The sequence below is a fragment of the Leucoraja erinacea genome, chromosome 3 (assembly GCF_028641065.1).
Source record: "Leucoraja erinacea ecotype New England chromosome 3, Leri_hhj_1, whole genome shotgun sequence".
Lineage (NCBI taxonomy): Eukaryota > Metazoa > Chordata > Chondrichthyes > Rajiformes > Rajidae > Leucoraja > Leucoraja erinaceus.
In genome coordinates, this window is record NC_073379.1 from 23188638 (window position 1) to 23216512 (window position 27875).

General features: G+C 45.5%; 1 protein-coding gene across 1 annotated transcript; it reads right to left on the minus strand.

Moving 5' to 3' along the window:
• Nucleotides 1-185: 185 nt before the first annotated feature.
• On the minus strand, nt 186-25900 carry mfsd10 (major facilitator superfamily domain containing 10). The gene is made up of 13 exons (XM_055632285.1): nt 25528-25900; nt 23138-23333; nt 20552-20648; nt 18922-19025; nt 16584-16742; nt 14689-14877; nt 11267-11375; nt 9734-9845; nt 8067-8175; nt 7146-7236; nt 5184-5231; nt 3662-3751; nt 186-2284 (listed from the first exon to the last, which is right to left on the minus strand). The coding sequence occupies exons 2-13, from the start codon at nt 23315-23317 to the stop codon at nt 2181-2183; spliced, it is 1392 nt and encodes a 463-aa protein (XP_055488260.1). The 5' UTR covers nt 23318-23333; nt 25528-25900; the 3' UTR covers nt 186-2180.
• Between the last annotated feature and the right edge of the window lie 1975 nt (nt 25901-27875).

Genomic DNA, 27875 nt, shown 5'->3' on the forward strand with positions numbered 1-27875 from the left:
GATGTTAACTATCTCCAGCATGTTTATGTTTTTATTCAGTTTGTCAGCATCTGCAATCTGTGGCTTTGCACTTTTTTAAAAAATGAAATAGTCTTCTGTGAAGGAAAATGTGCTACAAATGGTGGTGTGGGAAGTAAAGACCAAAAGCACTTTGGCAGAGGTAGGATAGTCACCCTCTTGCTCTCTTGTGTATAAAGTGGATATGTTTATTTGAAATTCTGTACAAAATGAAACAAACATAGATAATGGCAGCACAAAGCAACAATAAAGAGTAGCTTAATACATTACCATTTTTCAGTAAACCTTTCAATGTTAGCAGACGTCCTGCCGAGTTAAGGTTAAATGGCCAGGAAAGAAGGCTAGTATTCTGTTCACTTTGAACCCTATTTCTGTTTTTTTGTAAGATTATAGAACTCTGAAATTCATCGGATTGATTGCACATGTTAACTCCTGTTAAACCACTTGCTGTTTACTGAAGCCACAAGGAACTGTAGATGCTGGTTGACAAAAAAGTCACAAAATGCTGCAGCAAGTCCGACATCCTCGCTGGAGAACATGGATAGGTGACATTTCAGGTCTGGACCCTTCTCAAGATCGATCAGTGTGAAGAAACGTCCAGACCCGAAATGTAGCCTATCCATGTTCTCCAGAGATGCTGCTTGACCCGCTGAGTTACTCCAGCCCTTTGTGACTTTTAAAGTTTTGATATTGATTTCACTGTTAACTCACGGAATTTGGAACCAACAATTTGTATTGATATAACAACTTTTCAGGCACTTCCACAGAGATAAGATTGAGGAGTGACTAAAAGCGGTGAGATTGATACCAAAGGACGAAAGAGTTCCAGCACAGAGGTAGCTTGAAGGCACAGCCACCACCTGGTGACAATGGGAATGTACAAGTCTAACAAAGACACACTGAGAATACAAGTTGCAAGATTACAGTTAAGGTCACAGATTGGTTTGGTTTAGTTAGTTTTGAGATACAGCACGGAAACAGGCCCTTTGGCCCACAGTGTCTACGCTGACCAACAATCCCCGCATACTTACACTATCCTACGCACACTGGGGACCATTGTAATTAACCCACAAACCTGTATGTATTTGGAGTGTGGGAAGAAACCGGAGATCCTGGTGAAAAACCCACGCAGGCCACGGGGAGAATGAACAAATTCTGTACAGACAGGACCCGTAGTCGAGATTGAACCCAGTTCTCTAGTGCTGTATGGCAGCACCTTTACCACTGCGCCACCGTGCCAGCTGTGTGACCATCTCATTTTTACTTCATAATTTTGGCTTTTCTTTTAAGACCAGAATCTCCTTGGAACTGAATAACATGTCGGGATATTTGAAACCAATTAAAAGCCTATGCCATCTTGGTCACGATGACCAAGAGCAGTCTGAGATATGTTGGTAAACTAGATGGGTATTTTATCTTCTAGTGCCATGGTCTGATGTCCCCCGATTTAAATTTCCCATCTTCCACAGTGGATTTTGAACTTGTATTTAGAGATGCTTGAACCCACATTCTGAAGAGTAGTGTTGGTAGCAATGGGATAGATGGCGAATCCAGCAAGAATTTAAATTTTCTCTTCCAAATTCCGATGGCTTTCTTCGTGACTCCTCGGGATCGCTGCAGCAATAGTTAGCTGTCGAATGTATCTGCTGTTCTGTGCTTAATTATCTCCTAGACTAAGCCTTCCAACCAAATTCAGGAATAACCCACTTGGGAGGCAGGATATAGCCGACAAGGTGCAGAAGGAAAGAATCACTTAGTAACCCATTGGCGTGCTTACTCCTCCAAATCACATACCCTGGACCTCCAGGAGGGATATTTGCAAGCTTCCGTTGAGGCACATTCCCACCCAAGTACAGAGAATAGACAACACCCGAAAAGGTATCCAACAGGAAGGAAAATAATAATTTTTAAGACCCCCATAACAAGTTACTTTACAGAAGTTCTTTGTACTCTACCCAATAAACATCACATTTCTACATTAGACAGACAGTTTCCCTGATCTTCATTGGCTGTGAACTTTTCAGTTGTATAAAAGCAACCAGCCATTGCTAGATTTTGCTTTCAATGCAGCTTGCAGTTGCTTGAAGTGAATCCATGCTGTCCTGGTGGCGTTTGCTTGGGTCAAACGCTTCTCCCTCTGCTTCTCCTCAGTTTCCTGGACGTCACTCAGCTTTCTGTGCCTTGGGGATTGAGATGATGGCGAGAGGAAGGAGGAAGGCGGCTGCTGCTACAGTGAAGCACAACTCTGCACCTCCAAGCCAGTACACTGCAAGAAGAACACAACATAGGTTTGGACACCATGTTATAGGAAAGCTGGAAATGGTGCAGAGAAGATTTCCAAGGATGTTGTCGGGACACAAGGGCCTGAGCTGTAGGGAGAGGTTGAGCAGATTTGGACGCTATTCCTTGGAGTGCAGGAAGATGAGCGGTGATCTTATCGAGGTGTATAAAATCATGAGAGGAGTAGATCGGGTAAATACCGAGTCTTGCCTAGATTCGGGGAATCGAGAACAAGAGGACATAGGTTTAAGGTGAGAGGGGAAAGATTTAATAATAATAATAATAATACATTTTATTTATGGGTGCCTTTCAAGAGTCTCAAGGACACTTTACAAAAATTTAGCAGGTAGAGGAAAAACATGTAAGGGGAATGAAATAAATAGTAGAGACATGACTAGTACACAAAGTAAAGACAGAATTAAATTCAAAACACAATATGAGGTAATTAATGCACAGATGAAAAGGGAGGGGGACGTGGGGCTAAGGATAGGCAGAGGTGAAGAGATGGGTCTTGAGGCGGGACTGGAAGATGGTGAGGGACACGGAATTGCGGATCAGTTGGGGGAGGGAGTTCCAGAGCCTGGGAGCTGCCCTGGAGAAGGCTCTGTCCCCAAAGCTGCAGAGGTTAATAGGAACCAAGGGGGTCACCTTTTTTACACAAAGGGTGGTAGTTGTGGCAGGTAGTATCACAATGTTTAAACAAAATTTAGGGAGGTACATGGATAAGTTTATAGGCCAAATGCAGGCAGGTGAGACTTCTGTCAGGTTGGGCTGAAGGGCCTGTTTCCATGCTGCGTGATGCTATGACTAACATTCCGTGTCTTCAGCTGCCCAATGGCTGCAACACTCAAACGGGTGTCGCACTGCACTGGAGCCACAAAAATCTGCAGATGCTGGAATTGCAGCTAACATCTAGAGGAACTCAGTAGGTCGGACAGCATCAGTGGAGGGATGTGGACAGCTTGCAACTAGTTGTCAACTAGACAATTAGAGAGCGGTCCTCACCTTCCCATCTCCCTCATTGATGACCCTCAGACTATCATTAATCGGACTTTACTGGACTTTATCTTGCACTAAACGTTATTCCCTTTACCATTTATCTGTACACTGTCCGCTCACTCAACGAAAAAGCTTTCACTGTACCTTGGTACTCGTGACAATAAACTATACTTAATAATCCCTCCACATTCTTCAATTTGGTCTCAGTACGATCTTCATTACTGGAGCTACAACTTCCATGTGATAAAAATGAAATACAATGTTGATTCAGGCTACCATTAACTAATAGTAATCAGGGATTTCACTCCAGTGTTTGAATGATAAAACCCATCAATCGTACAAAAGAACCTGTGTAACTCCTCACCTGTAGCTGCCAACGTAGGTCCCAGAGCTCTGGCCAAAGCCCCCAAACTGCGAAGTATTCCCATCACGGTTCCTTTTTGATTAGCTGCACCTTTAAATTAAAAAGTGTTATTTAAACCTCTAATTCACAGCGCCAAAGACCCGGGTTTGATCCTGACCTCGGGTGCTGACTATGTGGAGTTTGCATTCTCCCAGTGACCGTGTGGGTTTCCTCCGGGTGCTCTGGTTTCCTTCCACATCCGAAAGACGTGCGGTTAATTGGCCTCTGTAAAATGCTCCCAGTGTGCAGGGAGTGAATGTGAAGGAGAGAGATAACAAAGAACGAGTGTGAACGTAAACGGGAATCAAGGGTTAGAATGGATTCTGTGGGCCGAAGGGCCTGCTTCCATGCTGTATCTCTAAACTACACAGTTCTCTCGGATTAAGAATCCCTGAGGTTCTGTCCTTAGAACAATTCTTCAACCAAGACTAAATGACTGGTCCACGTCCCCTCTACCCCTCCAACTTCCTGAGGCTGTGCACCTCATTCTTGAGGCTCAAGGCTGAATTAGTCAATGAGAGAAGTGCCTTGTCTGTCTACCATGTTTTGCCCATTCATCAACAACCATTGTGAATTGCTTTTGGAACTCAAAGCCCTGAAATAAGATGTGTGAATACAAACTCATTAAACCCACACGGTCACTCCAGAGGCGCCCTTCGCCTTCGCCTTCACCTCAGCTCAGCTCCCTTTTCAAGAAGTCAGCTATTTATGTGCAGTTCTGGTCATCTCTTTACAGGAAGGGTGTGGAGGCTTTGGAAAGGGCGCAGCCGAGGTTCACAGAATGCTGTCTGGATTAGAGGATATTGGCTACAAGGAGAGGTTTGACAAATCTGACTTTGTTTTCGGGAGCATTAGTTAAGAGGAGACCTGATAGGTACATAAAATGATCAGAGACATAGTTAAGGTAGGCAGTTGGTCTTTTGCCCAGTGTGGAAATGTCAAATATTTGAGGACGTGTTTAAGGTGAGATGGGGAATGGTTAAAAGAGATACGAGGCTACTTTTTTTTACACACCATTGGCTGGAACATGTTGCCAGGGGAGGTGATTGAAGCATACATTCACACAGCACTGATAGATAAGGAATGCCATATGCAGCAACGAAAGATGCATTTCCAAGTTTAGGAAGGTAAGAAGATTATGTCCTGAATGGGAACATGAAGGCGGTACAGCATTTTTATGCACCTGCTGCCCTCATCTTTCAGCAGAGGTAGAGGTGGTGGGTTTGGGAATTGCTATCTAAACCCACTGAGTACTTGGTAACACTCCGGGGAAGTAGCATTATCCTTCTGATCCTCTTTACCCCATGTTGAAAGCAACAAAACATGCAGTTCCAAACACAAAGTACTGGAGCAACTCAGTGGGTCAGACAGCATCAGGAGAGGGAACAGACAGGTGATGTTTCGGGTCAGGACCTTTCTTCACAACGGTGTTTTGCTGATGTTGTGACTGGGTCTGAAGCGTGTAGATGTTCTAGACACTTACCGTATCCAGCGACCAGAGTGGAAAGGCAGGGGATGACGACAGCAGCAGCTGGAAGAGAAACCGTTTTAGTTTCAAGTTTTAATTTAGTTTATTGTCGCATGTACCGAGGGACAGTGAAAAGGTTTTTGTTGCATATTATTCAGACAGCGGAAAGACTATACATGATTACAATCAAGCTGTCCACAGTGTACAGATACAGGATAAACGGAATAATGTTTAGTGCAAGATAAACTCCAGTAAAGTCCGATTAAAAATAGTCCGTTCGATGTAGCTCAGGAGTGCTCTCTAGTTGTTAGGATTGTTCGTTGCCCACCAGCTGGGAAGAATCTGTCCCTGAATCTGGAGGTGTGCGTTTGCACACTTCTGTACCTCTTGCCCCGGTGGGAGAGGGGAAAAGAGAGAGTGACCGGGGCGAGATTTGTCCTTGATTATGCTGGTGGTCTTACCAAGGCCCATGGAAGGGAGGTTGGTTTGTGTGATGGTCTGAGCTACAACCACAATTCTCTGCAGTCTTGGATGGAGTTGCTCCCAAACTATGCTATGGTGTATCATGATAAAATGCACAAAATCACACCAAGGTTTTTTTGAGGAGAGGTCCTTGTCTCATCGTGGGGAACAAGTCGATATGTAGGTTTCATGGAGGAAATGAGAATGTAAGATACAAATTGCTGGAGAAACTTGGGTCAGGCAGCATCGGTGAAGGGAAGCGGACATTCGATGTCTGGAAAAGGATCCCAGCCCAAAGTCCATTTTTTTTCTACAGTAACAGGTCCTGGAGGGGCTTGGAATAACATTCCATGCCTTGGCAGCTAAACTTGGCAGCTACCATGACCCTAAGCTGTGGAATTTCATCCAAAACCTCTAATTATTTTGTAGAAACAAAGATGCTAGTTTACAAAAAAAGACATACAATACTGGAGTAACTCAGCATGTCAGGCAGCATCTCAGGAGAACATGGATCGGTGACATTTCGGCTCGGTACTCAGTCTAATTATTATTCTCCTTAAATCCTACAACCTTTGATAACCAGTCTGTAAGCTGACATTTTTTAGTTAGTGTCCTATGTCTGAGAAGATGTTGGTAATCATTTTGAGAATCTTGGAATTGAAACTCAAGAGTAGAACAGTTGTAATCGATGAAGTAGATTTGCTGGGACCAGCACGTGAATTGTCGCCACACTCTGGCACCATCTTGGCCTCAGAATGCCTAGGAAATCCAGCATGTCTCTAATGACACCTACTAACTTATACAGATGTATCCTATCAGGATGCATTACAGCTTAATTTGGCAATTGTTAGTGTCACAGTCATACAGTGTGGAAACAGGCCCTTCAAACCAACTTGCCCAGGCCAACCAACATGCTCTATCTACACCAGTCCCACCTGCCCGTGTCTGGCCCACATCCCTCTTATCCTATCCATGTACTGGTCTAAATGCTTCTTAAACATTGCGATAGTACCTGTCTCAATTACCTCCTCCAGCAGCTTGTTCCATACACCCACCACCCTTTGTGTAAAAGAAGCTGGACATGAGGAGCAAGGTCTGGTAGGAGGGTGAACCCGAGTAATTTCTCTAGCACCTTCAAGGTCAGCTGCAGGAGGCGCCCCTGGGACGCAAAGATAGCCGAGAGGAGAGGGACATCAGTTCATGGGAACTGCTCCAGTACATCAAGGGTGCGGGCCCACTGGACTTTGGATTTTGAATAATGGCGTCAAAAATGGCAGCGCCCACATGTGCAATTTATGCAAAAAGAATTTCACTGTGCAGTTGCATATGTGACAAATAAAATTCCAATGAACCATTGAACGTGACAATAATAAACCAATACCAAGATAGTGGGGAACAATTACGTGACCCGATTAATCTTGATGGGGCAGGATTTAATCAAGAATAGTCAACGTGATCTGTGTTCACAAAGCCTGTATAAAATAAATTTGATGAGTAGCACCTTTGCTTACTTACCACATGAGTAAAAGAGGAGTCCTATGTACAGGAACACCACTGAACTGGCCCAGCCAATGATGAGAAATCCTGGGATCAGAAGAGCGATGGCCTGTATAGAAAAATGTATCAGGTAAATGATGTCTGTCCCACTATAACTATCATTTGAGTTTCTCCTGTCGCCACTATTTACCGGCAAGTAAAAGAAGAGTCAGATATACAAAATTGAGAGCGAGAAGGCGACAGATTTAACTCTCAGTCCAAACTGGGTAAACTGGGCAGTGCAGTGAGTAGAGCCAGTGCCTCTGAGCTTCACAGACCCTGGTTCGATCCCAGCCTCAGGTGCTGTCTATGTCGAGATTGTTGTCCATGCATATTCTTTGTGCAGCTGCTTGAGTACTTTGGTTTCCTCCGATGTTCCAAATGCCATGCAATTACGTGGACAGAACCCATGGACGTGGGTTAATTGGCCACTGGAACTTGCTTAAGTGTGTAATGAGTGGTTAGGATCTGGAGGTAGTTTGGACTCTTGAAGCTTCTTTGAAAGAAACAACGGCAGCACCTTACTTCTATTGAAAATAGGCACAAAATGTTGGAGTAACTCAATGGGTCAGGCAGCATCTCTGGAAAAAAGGAATATGGAGAGGTGACGTTTTGGGTTTCAGTGGCAGGCACAGTCTCAAAGTGGCCCAGGCAAGCTGTGTGAGCCGGCAGTGTGGGCTGTCGGTCCAGGCTGGAAGCGGCTGGAGAGGCGGTGCAGGCCGGGGGTGGCGTTGGTAGCCGTCGCTATAACCAAAGTCCGTTATAAAGAGATCTGTAATAACCAGGGTTTACTGCACTCTCTAATCCACGCTATTACATTTATTTACTATTAATTATATTTCCAGCATCGTGTCCGTACCAATGCGCCCATGTGTGTGGTTATTCCTCCCCATCACTTACCCTCCTCACTGCCTTGATCTCATCTCCAGGTCGGATCCTCCGAGCATATCCTCCCTGGACCAATGCCATTGTGATTCCCACAAAGAAGAACATCTTCCCTTGTTGCATGCTGGAAGAAGGTAACATGGGAATACAAATACATTTTTTTTAAAATCATACCAACGGGCAACATTTTCTTTTAAGTACTCAATCAACAGCACAGGTGCGGTAGGTTTAGAGAGACAATTTAGGTATAGGGGTGAGGGCCTCCATTTATGTTTTGTTCTGCGTTAACATTGGGATTGTCCTGAGATGGTTGAAGTAACTGATCGTAGTGTGGCGGTCCCTGGAGGGTAGGCAACTCCTTGGATTGTCCCCCTCGCCGATTGAGGGACAGGGGCGTTGGTCTGCCACGGGGTTTCCAGACGACTCTGGGTTTAGTGCTCTCGAGGTGTGAGTGTGGTGTACTCTCGCTGTTGGGATTAAAAGACTACTGTTTGAGCCCGCCTGGCGTCCGGCCTTTTCCTAACCTTGACCAGGCCACTACAGTAGCCAGTTTAAGGAGCGGTTACTTCAAGAAGAAGCCTGGGTCATAGTCATACAGCATGCAAACAGGCCCTTTGGCCCAATTCGTTCCATGCCAACCAAGACACCTCATCCAAGCAATTCCCATTTGCCTGTAATTGTCCCATATCCCTCGAAACCTTTCCTATCCATGTACCTGTTCAAATGTCTTTTGAATGTTGTTATAGTACCTGCCTCAACTACCTCCACCAGCAGCTCGTTCCATATATCCATCACCCTCTGTGTGAAAAAATTGCCCGTGAGATTCTGAGTAAATCTTGCCCCTCTCGACTTAAACCTATGCCCTCTCGTTCTTGATTCCCATAACTTGAGAAAAAGACTGTACATTCATACTATCTATTCACCTCGTGATTTTATACACCACTATGAGATCACACCTCAGCCTCCTGCACTCAAAGGAACAAAGGACCCTTCTTCCGACTTAAGATATTGCAATCGAAGTACGGTAAACCCTCGCAATTTCAGACCACGAGGGTGGAGGATGTTGTCCGTTATTGCCGATTGCCCACAGTAATTGAGTGGGGGAGCGCAAATTTTAACCCGGGAGGGAAGAAGTGTGGCATTGCGTGTGAGGGGAGGGGAAGGTTAAACAAGTGGGATATCCACAGGCTGGGAGGCCACAGAGCCCCCGGCTCCACACATGGGGACGGGTCCGGCCCTCACACCGCCTTCATGCTGCTCGCTCTCCCCACTCCTACCATCAGAAGCACGTCAGAGGCACCAGCTCTTTGGGGAACTGGTGGGGAGTGAGGTGGTGCAACAGGAACTTTCTGCAACAGTCCAAAAGCTATAACCAAAATTTGTTACATAGAGCTTTATTATTGCAAGGGTTTACTGTATTAAAATCAAAATATTAGCATAGTCTCTGCACCTTGACCTCACCCTAGCGCTGATATTCCCTCAACCCACCCTTCCAGCCTCTCCGCAACATTTAAATAACTTGCTTTGTTGCTATTCGAGTTCTGACTATCAGTTTCTCTCCCCACTGATGCACCCTGGCCTGTGGCATGCTGCTGCCGTTTTTATTTCATATTTTCTGTGTCTGCAGGGTTTTAGTTTAGATCTTCACCAAGATCAGAATGGGCCAAGTAGAAGCCACGTACCTGTCAAAGTGGAAGCGTTGATGGGTGAGGAAGCTGAGGGTGTATTCCAGGCCGGAGAACAGGAAGAGGTAGAGGAAGTACACCAGCCCAAGAACTTTCAGAACCCGCATTCCTGGATTGTTATAGAAAAGAACAGAGTAATTGCCCTGAACACATACAGGTTCACGGTTTAGACTTTCGAGATACATCGCCAAAACAGGCCCTTCAGCCCACCGAGTCTACGCCAATCAGCGATCACTTTGCACACTCACACTATCCTACACACTAAGGATAATTTACAAGTTTACTGTGGGTCTTTGGAGTGTGGGAGGAAATCCATGTGGTCACAGGGAGAATGTACAAACCTCGCACAGTCAGGATGAAACCTGGGTCTCTGTAAGGCAGGGGAAGAGGCCCATATCCCTCTAAACCTTTCCTAACCAAGTACCTGTCCAAATGTCACTTAAATATTGCTTATAGTGCCTGCCTTGTCTACTACATCTGGCAGCTCGTTCCATATACCCAGCTCTGTCTGTGTGGAAAAGGTTGCCCCTCGGATTCCTTTTAAATATTGCCACTCACCTTCAACCAATGCCCTTCTAGTTCATGATTCACCAAACCTGGTAAAAAATATTCTGTGCAGTCACCCCAGCTATGACCTCATAACTTTGTACACCTCCATAAGATTGCTACTCAGCTTCAGAAAGTATACGGTCAGGTGGCATCACAAATTGATTTGGTACCAACTCTGCCCAAGACCGTAAGAAATGGCAGAGAGTTGTACACGTGGCCCAGTCTATCATACAGTCTAGACTTACCACCCCTGACTCCATCTACACTTCTCGCTGTCTTGGAAAAGCAGCCGGAAGCGCTACAGAGTACTTGCCGCTTGCGGCCGAAGGCACTCACTGGGCGCCGCGGCTTACAGGGAACCCGGTGCAGAGAGGGGTCAGAGTCCTGGCGGACGGGCCCGTGGTGAGTGTCGGAGGTCGGACGAGGACGTGCCAGCACCAAGAGAATAAAGAGAGGCCTGGTGTGGACGGCCACCGAGAAGAAAGAGGGAGCATTGGGGACTACTTTGTTGGCACCCTATACGTGGCGTACTTTGCGTATGGTACCAAGAATTTTACCCGGAAATGTCACATGTGACAATAAAGTATCATTCATTCAATACAATCAAAGACTTGTCCGTTCAGTCCTCCTTCTCCTTGCTCTCGTTCGACAGAAGATACAGAAGCTTGAAAGCGCGCACCATCAGACTCAGGAACAGCTTCTCCCCCATGTTATCAGACTTCTTAACGATCATAAGCTGGGGTACCATCCGATTCACCTCTACCCTATTGTGGACATAGGACTGTCTCTGGAACTGATGCACTACAATGCTGAGAACTACATTCTGTATTCTGTATCGTCCACTTCCCACTCTATTGTACTTAAGTTTGACTTAATTACATACAATATATGCATCTTTTTGGATAGCCTGCAAAACGGTGGTTTTCACTGTACCATGTTATCATGTGATAATAATAAACTGAAACCTTATAATTCACTCACCTTCTGGAGAGGGAGAGTCTTTCCTTTGTTGGATAGCAGAGAACTGAAAAAGTGCCACTGGGCTGAGGAGGTGCACAGCACTCTGGAAGGTGTTGCCGATCGAGGTGACCTGGGGTGAGAATCAGAGTCCAGTGTAGGTGCCTCTAATAGTCATAAAGTCATACAGCAAGGAAACGGGCTCTTCAGCCCAACTTGTCTACACCAACCAACATGTCCCATCTACACTAGTCCCACCTGCCTGCGTTTGGTCCATAAATAACACACAAAGACAATGAAAAGAAAAAGACTGGAAAAAAACAAGACGTACAAAACAATTATAACGCAAGTTAGTGGTCTATAGTTTTCCATTGTCAAGGTAGGATTATGGTCGTGTAACTTGTTCAAGAATCCGAAAGTAGCTGTTCCTGAACTGGTGATGTAGGACTTTAGGATTCTGCACCTCCTGCCCGACAGTAGCAGCGAGAAGAGGGCATGGCCGAGATGGTGAGGAACCATGATAGATGCCGCCTCCTTGAGACAGCAGCTCATGTAGATGGTTTCAGTGATGCGGAGTGCTATGGCTGGATGGACTAGGCTGTGTCCACCACTCTCTGTAGCCTCTTGTATTCCTACGTGTTGAAATTACAATACGAGGACATACGAGTCAGGATAGTTTCAACAGTGTCCATGTATTTGTTAGCAGAGTAGACTCGATGGGTCTAATTCTCCATCTGTGACTTATGACATGGAGTATTTGGTAACATGCCAAATTTCTTAAATGTCTCATGGAATGGAGGCACTGGATACCTGAAAGGTCTCATCAAATAATCACAAAACAAAGAGAATGAACTCTTTGCTCACCATTATCTGCTAACAAGGAACAGTATGCATATATTTTGACAGACCTTATAAGGATTCTCAGTTTGCTTTGAGGATCCATTGAGATTTTAAAACAAGGAAAATAATTGGCAGAGATAGTGTTCCTTGTTCTAACTGCTGAGCATCTTGTGATGTAGTCAGAGTGAAACGAGTACGTCAAGAACTCCTCAAAGACCACTTGAGCTGGCAAGTGTGTTAGAAACAAGAAACCAGAGACGTTGGAATCATAGGCAAAACACAAAGAACTGGAGGAACTCAGCAGGCTACGGGGAGAAGGTAGGCGAATGGGGTTAGGAGGGAGAGATAGATCAGCCATGATTGAATGGCGGACTTGATTGGCCTAATTCTGCTTCTATCACTTATGATCTTATGGGTCGGGCAGTGTCTTTGGCAGGGAAACAGCAAATTACGCTGAGTCGGGATCCTTCTTCAGTCTCAAGAAGGAGGGGTCCCAACCTGAAATGTTAGCTGTCCATTTCCCTCCACAGGTGCTGCCTGACCCGTTGAGTTCCACCAGCACTTTTTTTTTTTTTGCGGAAAGTGTGTCAGTCTCAGAATGGTGCAGGGAAAACAAATATTTGTTGATCTTTATACCCTCCTGGAATTTGTCATTTTCATTGCCACTGTGTACTGGTGCTAACCTTCTACCTGCAGCAGTCTCCTAACTCTATATTTCCTCATGGCAGCGAAGGTGATTAACTTGGCCCATCAAGTCTGGGCTCAAAGCAACCCTGTTACATGTTAATCCTTCCCACATTCCCATCAACTCCCCCAGATTCTACCACATACGCCACACACTAGGAATAATTTACAGCGGGCAATAACCACACCAAACCTGCATGCCTTTGCAACCGGAGCACTTGGGGGAAGCCGCAGGGAGAAAGTGCAAACTCTGCATAGACAGAGCCGGGGGTCAGAATCGAACCTAGGTCTCTGGAAACACTGAGGCAATGGCTCTACTTGTTGCACCACCCACTGCATTGCTGGATGGTCATTCCAAGTTTTATTAAGATATACTCTTTGTCTTGAGACACGAACGTCACTGACAGATGTTGGCCCTCATCGCACAACCCCCTTTTGCCCTTCAGAGGTTGGGCAAGCACGTTCCTGACCCACTGCAGTCCTCGAGCAGAAGAGACTCCCGCGGAGCAGTCAACCAGGAAGTCTAGGAACTTTAACCAGCAGCAGACAGCTGATCTCTAATGGTTTGGAAAAGTTTTCCCACAGGAGTCAGAATCCACAATTGGAGCCGTTTCCATTTCAGAAGCATCAAATGCCTCATGTAGTAGGTATGGCCATAGAAATGCTCCAAGTTAATACATCCAGGGAAAAGTGTGTATGCTAAAATTGTAGGATGTCTGCCATGCTTTCCTCTCTGTGTAGGAAGGAACTGTAGTTGCTGGTTTACACCGAAGACAGTCACAAAATGCCAGAGTAAATCAGCAGGACAAACAACATTTCTGGAGAGAAGGAATGGGTGACATTTCGGGTCGAGACGCTTCTTTAGACTGAGAGTCAGGGGAGAGGGAAGCTAGTGATATGGAAGGGCAAGGTGTGAAAACAACAGATCAAAGCAGACAGTGATCAAGATGTAAAATGTAGAATGGTTCATTGTTGGCCGAGGGGAAGGTGACAATGAGGCAATCAAACAGTAAAATTAATCAGGAGGACATTGAAACTAGGGCAGGGGGGGTAGAGAGAGAGAAGGAAAGCAAGGGTTATTTGAAGTTAGAGGTCAATATTCATACCGATGGGGTGTAAGCTGCCCAAGCAAAATATCAGGCGTTGTTGCTCCAATTTGTGTTTGGTCCCACTCTGACAGTGGAGGAGGCACAGGACAGAAAGGTCAGTATGGCAATATGGTCAGTATGGAGTGTTTAGCAACCATGAGATCGTGTGGGCCTAGGCTACTGCCTTTCCTCTCTTCTCCCTACTGAGAGAAGATAGAGGAGCTTGAAAGCCCAGACATTCAGAGTGAAGAACAGCATCTTCCCCACTCCTATCAGATCCCTGAACCAATCACATCTTCCACACCCCATTCCAGGTGTTGCCACATATTCCCACTCAACAGGCGGCACAGTGGTGCTGCGGTAGAATCGTTGCCTCACAGCTTCAGAGATCCAGACTCTATCCTGACTATGGGTGCTGTCGGTACATTCTCCGTTTCCCTGTTTCCTCCCGATTTCTTCCCACATTCAAAAGACATGCAGGTTTGTAGGTTAATTGGCCCTCGGTAAATTGTCCCTAATGTTTGTAGGATAGAACTAGTATAAGGGGTGTTTGTGGTCAGCATGGACTCGGTGGGCTGAAGGGCCTGTTTCCACGCTGCATCTCTAAACTATACTAAAACTTGACCTAAACTGAACTAAACTCGACCTCATCCCGTTTCTGTCCTCTACTAATTTATTGCACTACTTCAGATTGAGCCACAATGCACCACCATGTTGCTGCTTTGCACTTGATGTTGTACTTATTGTTGTATTTAACTCCCTTGCCCAGTCCTCCCCTTCCGATACCTACACCCTAACCCACCAACCCCCTCATCCCAGCCCATGGCCTCTTACCCGTTTCTCTCGCGGGAGGGTCTCTGGGAGGAAGAAGAAGATGAAGAGGAGGTCGGATGCCACAAACGCCATTGCCAGCAGCGCAGGTTGGACATAGAAGGCTTCGTCCTCGCCGGCCCGTGATCCAAGGAAGGCTCCGATCATGGGCCCGATGGTGAAGCCCAGAGAAAAAGCAACACCGATCATCGCCTGAGGGGTAGAGAGGCCCGTGAGGTTCAAAAGAAAAGGTAAACGATGGGAGAGGAGAGAAGGGGGTTTCATGTTTGATAAAGTCATTGAACTATACAGCGTTGAGCAGAATTAAACTCCATCTGCCATTCCTTGGCCCAGTTATAGTCATGGGGCTATACAGAATTTATTAGAATTAAACTTCATCTGCCATTCCTCTGCCCATTTTTTGGTCCATTCGCCCAATTATAGTCATGGAGCTATACAGGATGGACACATGCATTTTTTGGCCACATTGTCCATGCCGACCAAGATGGCATATTGGGCTAGTCCCATTTGATCCAGTTAATCACGATCCTGTTGTAATATTAGATCAATCATAGATGTAAACATAGATGCAATTATAGATAACCACCATACCATTAATTTTGGTGTCATCTGCAAACTTAATAACTATGCCACCTACATTCACATTCAAATCGTTCATGTAAGTAGTGGACAACAGTGGATCCAACACCGATGCCTGTGGTAAACCACTCATTGCAGACTTCCAGTCAGAAAAACAAACCATTAGCATCCACTCCAAATTACTGGTTACTTCCCCTTCACGCTTTCAGTGTAGAGGAAAGTCTTGACACAATGTTGACTGTTAATTTAGAGTCATAAAGATCGACCTCATGGAAACAGCCCCTACTACGCTGACCAAGATGGCGTACTGGGTTAGTCCCATTTGCCTGCATTTAGCCCACAGCCCTCTGAATCCATCTATCCAAAGATATCACCTTGAAACATTTGGTTTGCTGCTTAGCTGATTCCCTCAACTCCAAAGGTTAGATCTGTTGTGGGCACACTCAGTACTGTCCTTATTAAACCAATACCAAAGCAGCCAACATAATCAAAGGCTTATCCCATCCCGGTCATCCCTTTTCCCTGCTCCCATCCAGCAGAAACTATAGAAGCTTGAAAGCACACGCCACCAGACTCGGGAACAGCTTCTTCCTCTCTAGGTTTCTGAATGGACCTTCTACAAGCTAGGGTACAGTCATATTCACCTCTCCCCCATTACGGACATTGGACTTTGTCTATAGAACTCCACAATGCTGAGAACTATACATGACTCTACTGTACTCTAGTTTGATCTGACTGCATCTATGTATGTATATCTAATCTGTCAGGATAGCAGAACTGCACCCTGGCACATGTGACATTGATAAACCTAACCCTAAACCTAATATTACTCAGTGCAAACTCAACCTAGCCCTAGCATTACTCACTGCAAACTCAACCAAACCGTAAACATATTACTCACTGCCAACCCAATCTAACTTGAAACCCAACATTACTCATTGCCAACTTCACCACTACCCTTTGAGACAGTTTGAAAACACATACCTCCAGATTCAGGGTCAGCTCCTTCCCAGCTGTTATCAGGCAACTAAACAGTCCTTTCACCAACTAGAGAGCGATCCTGACCTACTATATCTCATTGGAGATCCTCGGACTTTCTTTAATCAGACTTTACTGGACTTTATCTTGCACTAAGCGATATTCCCTTTATCCTGTATCTGTGCACTGTGGACGGCACGATTGGAATCATGTATAGTCTTTCCACTGACTGGATAGCACACAACAAAATAAAGTCTTTTCACTGTACCTTGAAACACGTGACAATAATAAATTAAAACTAAAATCTAAACTAAAACCATTGGTTCCAAAGCAGCTCTTACCATGCCCCTGCTGCGTGCTTGGGGAGACGGCAGGTCTGCGATGATGGCTGTCGACAAGCTGACGTTCCCTTTGCTGATCCCTCCCACCACCCGAGACAGAAGGAAAATCCCAAAGTTCCTGGACAGTGCCCACAGCAGGTAGGAAATAATGAGCCCGACCTGGGATGTGGGAGAGAGAAAAACATGGTGATCAAACAACAAAGCAGTTCACTCGGACCAAGGTTCCTTCAGCAGTGAAATGGAGACACAAGGAACTGTAGATGCTGGTTTACAGAAGAAGATACAAAGAGCTGGCTTTAGTCAGCGGGTCAGGCAGCATCTCTAGAGGGCGGCACAGTGGGGTTACTGAGACCCGGGTTTGATCCTGACTATGGGAGCTGTCTGTATGCAGTTTGTACATTGTTCCTGTGACCATGTGGGTTTTCTCCGGTTGCCTCCAACACTCCAAAGACGTACAGGTTTGTGGATGAATTAGCCTTGATAAATATTGTATATTGTCCCTAGTGTGTAGGATAGTGCTCGTGTACGGGGATCGCTCCTCGGTGCAGACTTGGTGGGCTGAAGGGCCTGTTTCCATGCCCATCTCCAAAAGTAAAACAAAAAATTAAAACATGGATATGTGACGTTTCAGGACGGGATCCTGTGTCAGTCCCGACCCGAAATGTCACCACATCATGTTCTCCAGAGACGCTGCATAACTCACTGAGTTACTCCACAATTTTGTGTCTTCTTGCGTTCCTTCAATAGTGTCATCCTGTCCCTGTGACATATACACATAGAACACAGAACAGTAAAACACAGGATCAGGCCCTTTGGCAGGATTTAATAGGAACATGAGGGGCAACATTTTCACTCAGAGAGTGGTTGGTATTCGGAACGAGCTGCATATAGGAGGTAGTTAAGGCAGGTACTAGAACAGCATTTAAAATACACTTGGGCAGGCACATGGATAGGAAAGTTATGTGCCAAATGTGGGCACTGGGACTAGCTTAGATGGGGCATCTTGATCTGCATGGGCAAGTTGGGCCCAAAGGCCAGCTTCTGTGCCGTATGACTCTCGATTATGTCTGTGCTGAACATGACGGCAAGTTAAACTAATCTCCTCTGTCTGTTCATGTTCCACATCTCTCCATTCCCCCAGCCTGTCCAAATGCCCATCACTCTTCGTCTTAACTGTGTCCCTCATAATATGGTACAACTTGTTCACTGACTGATGTCAAATACTAGAGAGGAAAGGTTGTAGGTGATACGGAGAAAGTTTAAAGGAGAGGTGAGGGGCAAATTTTTTTTAGGCCGAGTAGTGGATGTCAGGAACACACTGCCAGGGTGGCGGTGGAAGTAGATATTTTCTACTTGGAAGCAGTGTTTAAAAGGCTTTTGGATATGTACATACGTTCATGTTCATAAATCATAGGAGCAGAATTAGGACATTCAGCCCATCGAGTCTACTCCACCATTCAATCATGGCTGATCACCTTCCCCTCTTAACCCCATTCTCCTGCCTTGTCCCCATAACCTTAAAAACCCTAACTAATCAAGAATCTGTCAATAACTTGGCCTCTACAGGGGTCTATGGCAATTAATTCCACAGATTCACCACCCTCTGACTAAAAAAATTCCTCATCATCTCCTTTTTAAAGCTATGTCATTTTATTCTGAGGCTGTGCCCTCTGGTCCTAGAATTATTTTAGTTTAGAGATACAGTGCAGAAACAGGCCCTTCAGCCCAGTGAGTCTGTGCCATCCACCCATCCACAAGTTCTATCTCACACACTAGGGGCAATTTACAATTAACCTACAAATCTCCTTGGGATGTCGGAGAAAACATGGAGAAAACCCATGTGGTCACAGGGAAAACATGCAAACTCCATACAGATAGCACCCGTCCGTAATAGATAGACACAAAATGCTGGAGTAACTCAGCCGGTCAGGCAGCGTCTTTTGAGAAAATGGATAGATGTCGTTTCAGGTCCCCATCCTTTTTCTCCATAGTTTGGATCGAACCCAGGTCTCTGGCGCAGTAAGGCAGCAGCTGTACCGCTGCGCCACCCTATCATCTAAACTTTCCTTTCCATACAGCTGCCCAAACGTGGTCACATGGAGGAGATGGAAACTTTGCGCAGACAGAACCGGGGAGTAAGGCAATGTAGGCTGACTTAAAAAAAACATTGAAACATAAAGCAGGTGCCGGAATAGGTCATTCTGCCCTTCGAGCCAACACTGCCATTCAATATGATCATGGCTGATCATCCAGAATCAGTACCCCGTTCCTGCTTTCTCCTCATATCCCTTGATTCCGTTAGCCCTAAGAGCAAAATCTAACTCTCTTGAATACTTACCGTGGTTACCATCATCAGCAGTCTGCGGCCAAAGTAGTCAGAGGCTGCACCGGTAACTGGAGCGGTGAGGAACTGCAGCAATGAGAAGATGGATCCAATGAGCCCTGGATGGAGAGGGATTGAGCACGTGTCACCATCACATACGTTAAGGTAGTTTACAGATACAGCGTGAAAACAGGCCCTTCAGCCCACCGAGTCAACGCCAACCATGATCACCTGTACACAGGTTCTATCCTACACACCGAGGCAATTTACAGAAGCCAATTAACTTACAAACCTGCACGTCTTTGAGATGTGGGAGGAAACTGGAGCACCCGGAGTAAACTCACGTGGTCACAGGGAGAACGTACAAACTCCGTACGCTGTAAGGTAGCAACTCTACCACTGCATCGCTGTGTCGCCCAGATACCATATTACATTCATTCCATTTTGTTCCCATGTATTTCTGCCAGATCTACCATTCTCCTATAGACCATGGGCAGTTTACAATGGCCAGTGGACCTGCGTGTCTCTGGAAGAAGAGCAGAAATGTTGGAAGCAAGACACCTCACAGAAGTTTGCAGGCTTCTGGAATTCCTTTACCCCTAGGGTGTGTAGAGGCTGTCACTAGAAGTACTTGGAGGTGGACAGATCAGGGAAGTGAGGGCCACAGGAACTGACACAAAAATAGAGGTGAGGCTCAGGGCAGATCAGCCATGACCATAGTTTGGTCAGCATGGACGTTCTCGGCTGAAGGGCCTGTTTCAATGCTGTATGACTCAATAGTGAGGAGTAGGTCAGGCTTGAGTGGCCTCGTCTGCTCCCTGCACCCATTTCCTGGTGTTCACCAAATTCCTCCCAACCCCATTGCACTTTCACATCACTCTCAGACCACGTTGGGCTTCAGAACTTAAATCATGTTACAGTCATATAAATAAAGAAAATAAACAAGGAACCTTGGGCTAAGCACAAAGTGCTGGAGTAACTCAGAGGGTCAGGCAACATCTCTGGAGGACTCGGATAGGCGACGTTTCAGATTGGAACACTTCTTCAGAAGAAGGGTCCCGACTTAAACATTGCATATCCATGTCATGGAGCCATACTAGGAAACTAGCCCTTTCGCCACCATGATGCCCCATCTAAGCTAGTCCCATCTGCCTACATTTGGTCCATATCTCTCTAAACCTTTCCTATCCATGTACTGTACGAGGTATTTTAAATGTAATTATTATTATTAAACTTTATTTCAGACTTAAGATCCAGGCAAGAGACGACATTACATAAAATACATTGGCAGCTCATTCCATACACGCACCGTCCTCTTGCGTGATAAAGTTGCCCCTCAGGTTCTTATTACATCTTTCCCTCTCACCTTAAACCCACGCCTCCAGGTTCTTGATTCCCCTAAACGACTGTCGACTCTGTCCATTCACCCTATCAATTCCCTTCATGATTTTAGATATAGAGATCAAAGATGCTGCCTGACTCGCTGAGTTACGCCAGTACTTTGTACTTTGCTTTGAGTCACATAAATAAGATTAGTTACAATTATATAACTATGCACCATCTCTATACAGTTGTATTCTTATGTCATTTTAACAAGCAGAACATTGCACAGCACAGCCTCCTCCGAGCAACTTATCGTTCTCACCTCCAAAGAGGACGGTGTTATATTTTCTTACACTGGGGACTCCAATCACATTAGCAAACCATTCCACGGAGTGTTGCAGCCATCGATAAACACCATCCTGTCAATAACAGGCAAAGAGAAGTTAGCTCAAAACAAGAGAAGAAATAATCGTACATGGATGTTCCATTTTTTAAATTATACAATGCTATTGCCTTCTATTCGCAATGCCTTCATCTTCTTATGGAAGCTGCCTATGTAAACTTTTCACAATGTACTTGCATCTTCCCACTAACTGGGGCTGTTACACTTGCACCCCATTGATACCGTAGGGTGCAAAGAAAATGTCCATGCATTGAAAATTCACAATCAATCCAAGACCGCAAGAAATTGCAAAGTTGTGTGGACGCAGCCCAGACCATCACATCAACCAACCTCCCATTTACAATACATGCTGTCTTGGATGGGCCACCGGCATAATCAAGGACGAGTCTCACCCCAGTCACTCCCTCTTCTCCCCTCTCCCATAGAGCAAGAGGTACAGAAGTGTGAAAACGTACACTTGCTGATTCAGGGACAGTTTCTATCCAGCTGTTTTCAGGCAATTAAACCATCCTATCAACAAGTAGAATGTGGTCCTGACCTACCATCTACCTCATTGGAAATCCTTGGTCTATCTTCAATTGGACTTTACTGGCTTTATCTTGCACTGTACGTTACTCCCTTATCCTGTATCTGTACACCGTGGTTGGCTTGATGGTAATCATGTAAAGTCTTTCTGTTGACTGGTTAGCACGCAACAAAAGCTTTTCTCTGTACCTCGGTACACGTGACAATAAACTGAACTAAACTAGTATCAAATCTTAGACGAGAGGGGTTCACTGTGATTAATTGGACAGGCTAGCACGCAATGTTTTTCACTGTAATTCGGTACGCCAGACAATAATGCACCAATACCACGAGCAAAACACAACAGTGCGGAAAACACAGAGAACCCTTCTGCTATTCATTAGCTCGATACACACACCCATCCTTTAGAACTTTGGCAAGATACACACAGACCTCCTCAGGGTTTAACGTTGCAAGTTTGACTCTTCTGTTTCCTGGCAAAACTCTTTCAACACTCCTAGGTTGCGGAGAGGTCAAAAGAGATGGCAGAGAAATTGAGTTCAGGAGGCAATGCTGACTGTGAGGCCACACTCGGAATATTGTGAGCAGTTTTGGGCCCCATATCTGCGGAAGGATGTGTTGGCATTGGAGAGGGTCCTGAGGTTTACACAAATGATCCCGGGGATAAATTGGTTAATACGTGAGGAGCATTTGATGGCACTGGGCCTGTGCTCGCTGGAGTTTAGAAGAATGAGGAAGGGATCTCATTGAAATGTACTGCATAATGAAAAGCCTAGATAGAGTGGACATGGAAAGGATGTTTCCAGTAGTGGGATAGTCTAGGACCAGAGGGCATAGATGCGGAATAAAATAACGTACCTTTAGAATAGGGAGAAAGAGGAATTTATTTAGCCAGATGGTGGTGAATCTGTAGAAGTCATTGCTACAGATGGTGGTGGAGGCCAGGACATTAGGTATTTTTAAAGCAGAGAAAAAAATACCCAATGTAGTTGAGTATCAAGATAGGTTCTTGACTCGGAAGGGTGTCAAAGGTTACGGGGAGAAGGCATGAGTATGGGGTAGTTAATAAAGTCTTTAGATCTTTATCTTGGTGTTAGGCTTCTGTCATCACTCAACAGGGGTTGAGAGGGAAAATAGATCAGCCATGACGAAATCATGGTAAAACTAGATCAGCCATTGGCGGAATAGACTCAATGGGCTGAATGGACTAATTGCTGCTCCTATATCTTATGGTCTAATGGTCTTAAGGACTGGGGAAACAAACTCAAAACTTAAAGGCCTCAGACAGGTTTTTGTTAGCGGCACATTGAGACAGCTGATCGAGCTGCTACCTCAGCGCTGGAGATCCAGGTTTGACCCTGACCTCTGATGGGTCTGAAGGAAAGCAGTGATGGTCCTTAACCTGACACTGTGGGAAAGCACATAGCTGTTGCAGGTTCTTAGTATTCGTAAACATCAGATCGGAGAGTGCAGAAAAGATTCACAAGACTGAAGGGCCTGTGTAATAAGGAGAGACTGGATAGATTGCGACTGATTTCCCTGGAGCTTAGGAGGCTGAGAAGTGACCACCTCTTGCACTATCTGACTAGATTTTTCACAGAATGTTTTTTTTCTGCAAAATCATCTTTCTGTTAGAATTTTGTGCATAATTCATGTACAATTTGTTTCTATGTGTAGACACAAAGTGCTGCGGTAACTCAGCGGATCAGGCAGCGTCTCTGGAGAAAAGGGTTGGGTGACGTTTCGGGTGGGTGACTGACGAACCATTCTTCAGACTTAGTATCTGTGTGTTTGTCTGAGTCTCTGCACCAGTGATGTGGCTGCAAGCAAAATCTTCATTGTACCTCTACCTCACCGCACTTGTGCAGATGACAATAAACTTGAGCTGGAAACTTTTACCTCAGAGTTGCTTCGGGACAATTGAGTTGGAATGTGGGGGTGACCCACGCTAACACCTCCCACATAGCTGCTTGTACTCACCTGGTCAGTCTTTCCGTAGTAGTCCAAAATGGAAGGCAGGAGTGGCAGGATCAGGGTAAACCCAAGCAAATCGATGAGGAGCATCAGGAAAACGACGCTGATGACCCGCGAGGAACCATCATGACCTCCAGACCTGCTCTGGGCATCCTTGCTTTCTCCACTTTGCTCCCTCCTCTCCATGTTTCACAAACAGGTTCTATGTGGAAGGCAAAATGGTTTAAAGGTACAATGGCACTATTGTCACATGGAGTCATACAGCACAAATGTGACCCTCCAGCCCAACTTGCCCAAGCCAACCAACATGCTCCATCCACAATAGTCCTCCCTTTTTTGGGCAAACCAGTAACTGCAGTTCCTTGTGTCTGCACACTGTCAAGACAGGGAGGGAAATTTCACCGAGTCATTGTGTTTAATTGCAGCCAGTAAGAATTCTAAACCAAAAGATGAAATAACAAGGAAACTTGCAATTCTATTGCATGCTGTTTTGGGTCAGCCCAACATACTTGGCTAAGAACAAAATGTAGTCACTGTTTTAATAATGGAAACAAGGCAGTCAAACTGAGCAGAATTACCTCCCACTTAGAAGACAGAACAGGCAAAGAGTCCTAGTCATACACCACTGAAATAGGCCCATCGGCCCTACTCATCCATGCCAACCAAGATGCCTTAGTCCCACGTGTCCGCCTTTAGCCCATATCCCTCTGAACCTTTCCCATCCATGTAACTGTCCCAATGTCTTTTAAATGTTTTTATAGTGCCAGCCTCATCTAAGGAAAGACACAAAATGCTGGAGCAACTCAGTGGGTCAGGCAGCATCCCCAGAGAACATGTACAGGTGACATTTTGGGTCGGGACCCTTCTTCAGATTTCCCTCCACTGGCACTTGCTCTGCCTGGCTGTATTTTTCCGCACCCTCAACAACTTCTCTCACTTAAAATTAACACCTCCCTGTTTCAACTACCTCCTCTGGCAGCTCGTTCCACCCATCACGCACCGAGTGAAAATATTGCCTCTCAGGTTCCTATAAAAATCTCCCTCTCTCCACATAAACTTATGTCCTCCAGATCATGATTTCCCTACTTTGAGTAAAAGACTGCATTTATAAAATACTCTGCATGTACCTAGGGGCAGTGGAATTCCTTTTCTGCATCAGTGAAAATCATATTATACATAAGCACAAACACACTTAAGTTCAAAAGTGCAGGAATAGATTACATTGAGGCTGTACAAAAAGCGTAAACAATCATTAAATCCTCTGCAGCTTCCCCATTTCATACACTGTCAAAAAAGAAGATGTGCTGGAGTAGCTCAGCGGGTCAGGCAGCATCTCAGGAGGACGTGGATATGAGATGTTTCGGGTCAGAACCCTTCAGGTTCTTGAACTTAGTTGTTGATTCATCTACCTTGGGGAAAAAACTGTGCATTTACCCTATCCATTATCTCCAGAGATGCTGTCTGACCCGCTGAGTTATTCCAGCACATTGTGTCTTTTTGGGCAAACCAGTAACTGCAGTTCCTTGTGTCTACACACACAGCCAAGGCAGGGAGGGAACTTTCACTGAGTCATTGCATTTAATTGCAGCCAGGAAGAATTCTAAATCAAAAGGTGGAAAAACAAGGAAACTTCCAATTCAATTGCATCCCAACATACTTGGCTATGAATAAAATGCAGTCACTGGTTTAATAATGGAAACAAGGTAGTCAAACTAGCTCCCACTTAGAAGATAGAATATGCAGAGTCCTGGAGTCATGCAGCACTGAAACAGGCATATCAGCCCTACTCATCTATGCCAACTAAGACTCCCCGTCTACGCTAGTCCCACCTGTCTGCGTTTGGCCCATATCCCTTTGTGCCCATCCATGTACCTGTCCAAGTGTCTTTTAAATGTTGTAATACAACTGCCTCAACTACCTCCTCCACCGCCCTCTGTGTGAACAAAATGTCCCTCGGTACCTTCTCGCCTTAAACCTATCTATCCCCTTCTGTTCTTGATTCCCCTACACAGAGTGAAATACTTCGTGCATTCACCCTACCCATTCCCCCTCACGATTTTATACACCTCCACACTGTAATGTTGATCACAGCTTAAACATTGTGGATATATCAGCGCTTGCTTAAATGTGTGGGGGAGAGTGCAGACTGGATGTTTGCGTTACAGTGGGGGGTTGAACTCACAACTTCGGTCACCGCCGCTGCAATGAAAGAGGGGGAGGGGGTTATTCAAAAAAGTATCATATTTCTACAGTCCGAGAAGCTTCAAACTGTCTTTATTTCATGCAATACTTCGGAATCCTGGTGGATACAGTACGTTTACAGTGAAAGCCCCATTATGATTAGAAGCTGTGCTCAAAGATGCTGCCCTTGACCCCAACCGTAGGATGCGCGTTACCTCTTCCTGAAGCCGGTTGTTCCTTGCAGATCCCCGGAGAGAGGCCGATCTCTCCCACTCTCCCGCAGCTGAAATTCTTGGCTCCACCGCTCTTGTTTATCCCAGCCAAACTTGTTTCCTCTTCGATTCTTTCTTTCTCCCTCCCTCTCTGCACTGGAATCCGGAGAGGATGGAGATAATCAGGAAGCAGTGTCGAATTTCACTCCTCTTATGAAATCAGACACACACAAAAAAACCCTTTCAAGGCGTGCGTGTGAGCGCCCAGCCCTGAAATGAAAGGCATTGCGAGGTTTTCTGTTCACATTGAAGAGAGGTCTGCATTTTTGGTGTTGGTATGTGTGTGAGTAGAGCACGCACATACGCAGAGGACGTGATTGGACTGGAGCCAATTTTAACCAATCATTTCTTGCTGGAATGGACCAGGTCTGGACTGTGAAATTACAATGGATGTGCAGTTAAAAAAAATGGTCTTAGTATGTGAAACTCAAACCAGGAAATGTTGAAAACACTCAGCAGGTTAAGCAACATCTATGGAGAGACAGAGAAACAAATAACATTTTCAATGGTTCTTTATTATCACATGTGCCAAAGTACAGTGAAATTCCTTTTTTGCCCACCGTTCAGTAAAATTATTAGTGCAGGAAGGAACTGCAGATGCAGGTTTAAACCAAAGATAGACACAAAAAGCTGGAGTAACTCAGCGGGACAGGCAGCATCTCTGGATAGAAGAAGGGTCTCGACCCGAAATGTCACCCATTCTTTCTCTCCAGAGATGCTGCCTGTCCCTGCTGAATTGCTCCAGCTTTTTCTGTCTATCTTTGGTTTAAACCAGCATCTGCAATTTCTTCCTGCACTAATAATTTTAATTTAATTTATTGCCATATATAAATAAATCCCAGATTACATACAGAATGCATAGAAACAGCCCAGTGAGTTCATATGCTGAGTCCATATGCAAGGCACCCTTTTCATAGTCCAAGTTGACCATAAAGACCTGTTACAGCCATCACTCCTGGATTATCCCGCGAACCGTCATCCCTCTCCTCACTCACCCGTCCAGTTTATCCTTTGTGCTCTAGGGGTGCCTCCAGCAGCCGACCTTGAGGGAGCGGAAGGTATGACCATGGTTCTTACCGGCCCCCTAGTTCCAGCATCCGCCACGGTCCCCGACTCCCTCCATCCCCTCTCCGGTCCTCGGGGACGAGCAGGGGCCGGCGCTTGGCGGCATCCCTCTCCTGGTTCCGCAGCGGGTGAACCAGGCCTAATGGAGAATGTTATTGACCTCTGAGCCTTTCGGCCCAGCGAGTCCATGCCCACCAAGATGCCCCATCTAAGATCATCCTGTTTGGCCCATATCCCTCTAAACCTTTCCTGTCCATGACTGATCTGCCCCAGGCCTCCACTCTTTCTGTACCAGCTCTCCATTGCTCATAATTCCCCAGTCTTTCCATCTTCCTCTTCAAGTCCCTCCAGCGATGTAGCTTCCACAACCCGCTAGGCTAGAGAAATTCAGGGATTCACATGCTTTATCATAATGCCAAGATAAACTAATCCACTCTGCCTACACATGATCCATATCCCTCCATTCCTTGCATATCCATATGCCTATCCAAAAGCCTCTGAAACACCACTATTGTATCTCCCTCCACCTCCACCATCTATGATGGCACATTCCAGGCATCCACTACCCTCGGTACGAAAAAAAAAACAATTTTTGTGTGGGAAAAAAGCCACACTTCTTTAAAACGTCCCCCCTCTCCCCTGCCCTCTATTCTTTTAGATTTCCTCCCTGAAAAAAATATTCTGTCTCCCTTATCATAATTCTATATGCTTCTACGTGTTCTCCCCTCAGTCACAGACACTCCTGAAATGCTGCAATGAAAACTCACTTCAACAGTCTTCCGCTGTTGCCACTAGTTCCAACATTCCACATGGTTTCCATCTACAATTCCATATGGCACATTTGGGATCCACTCACAGTTACATATGTCTTGAATGTATGTATGTATTCAATATTTCTCCACTTGTAGTTCTCTCACTAGCCCGAGATCCACACAGTGCTCCATGCCAATTGGCTTCTTGCCTCAGCAACACCAACTCCCGCTTTCTTCAGAAGTCCTGGCCCTCACCTCTCTAATATCACAAATAGAAGGAGACAGAGGCCATTTTCTAGTAGATCTGGTGACTCTTGTCCACAGACTCAATGTAGTCTACTGTCTTACACTCTTATACTTATGCAAAAAAAATTTTTAAAATTATACTGGGGTGACTCTGACAATAAACTGTACAGTGTCACAGCTGGTAGAGCTGCTGCCTCACTGTGCCAGAGACCCGAATTTGATCCTGTC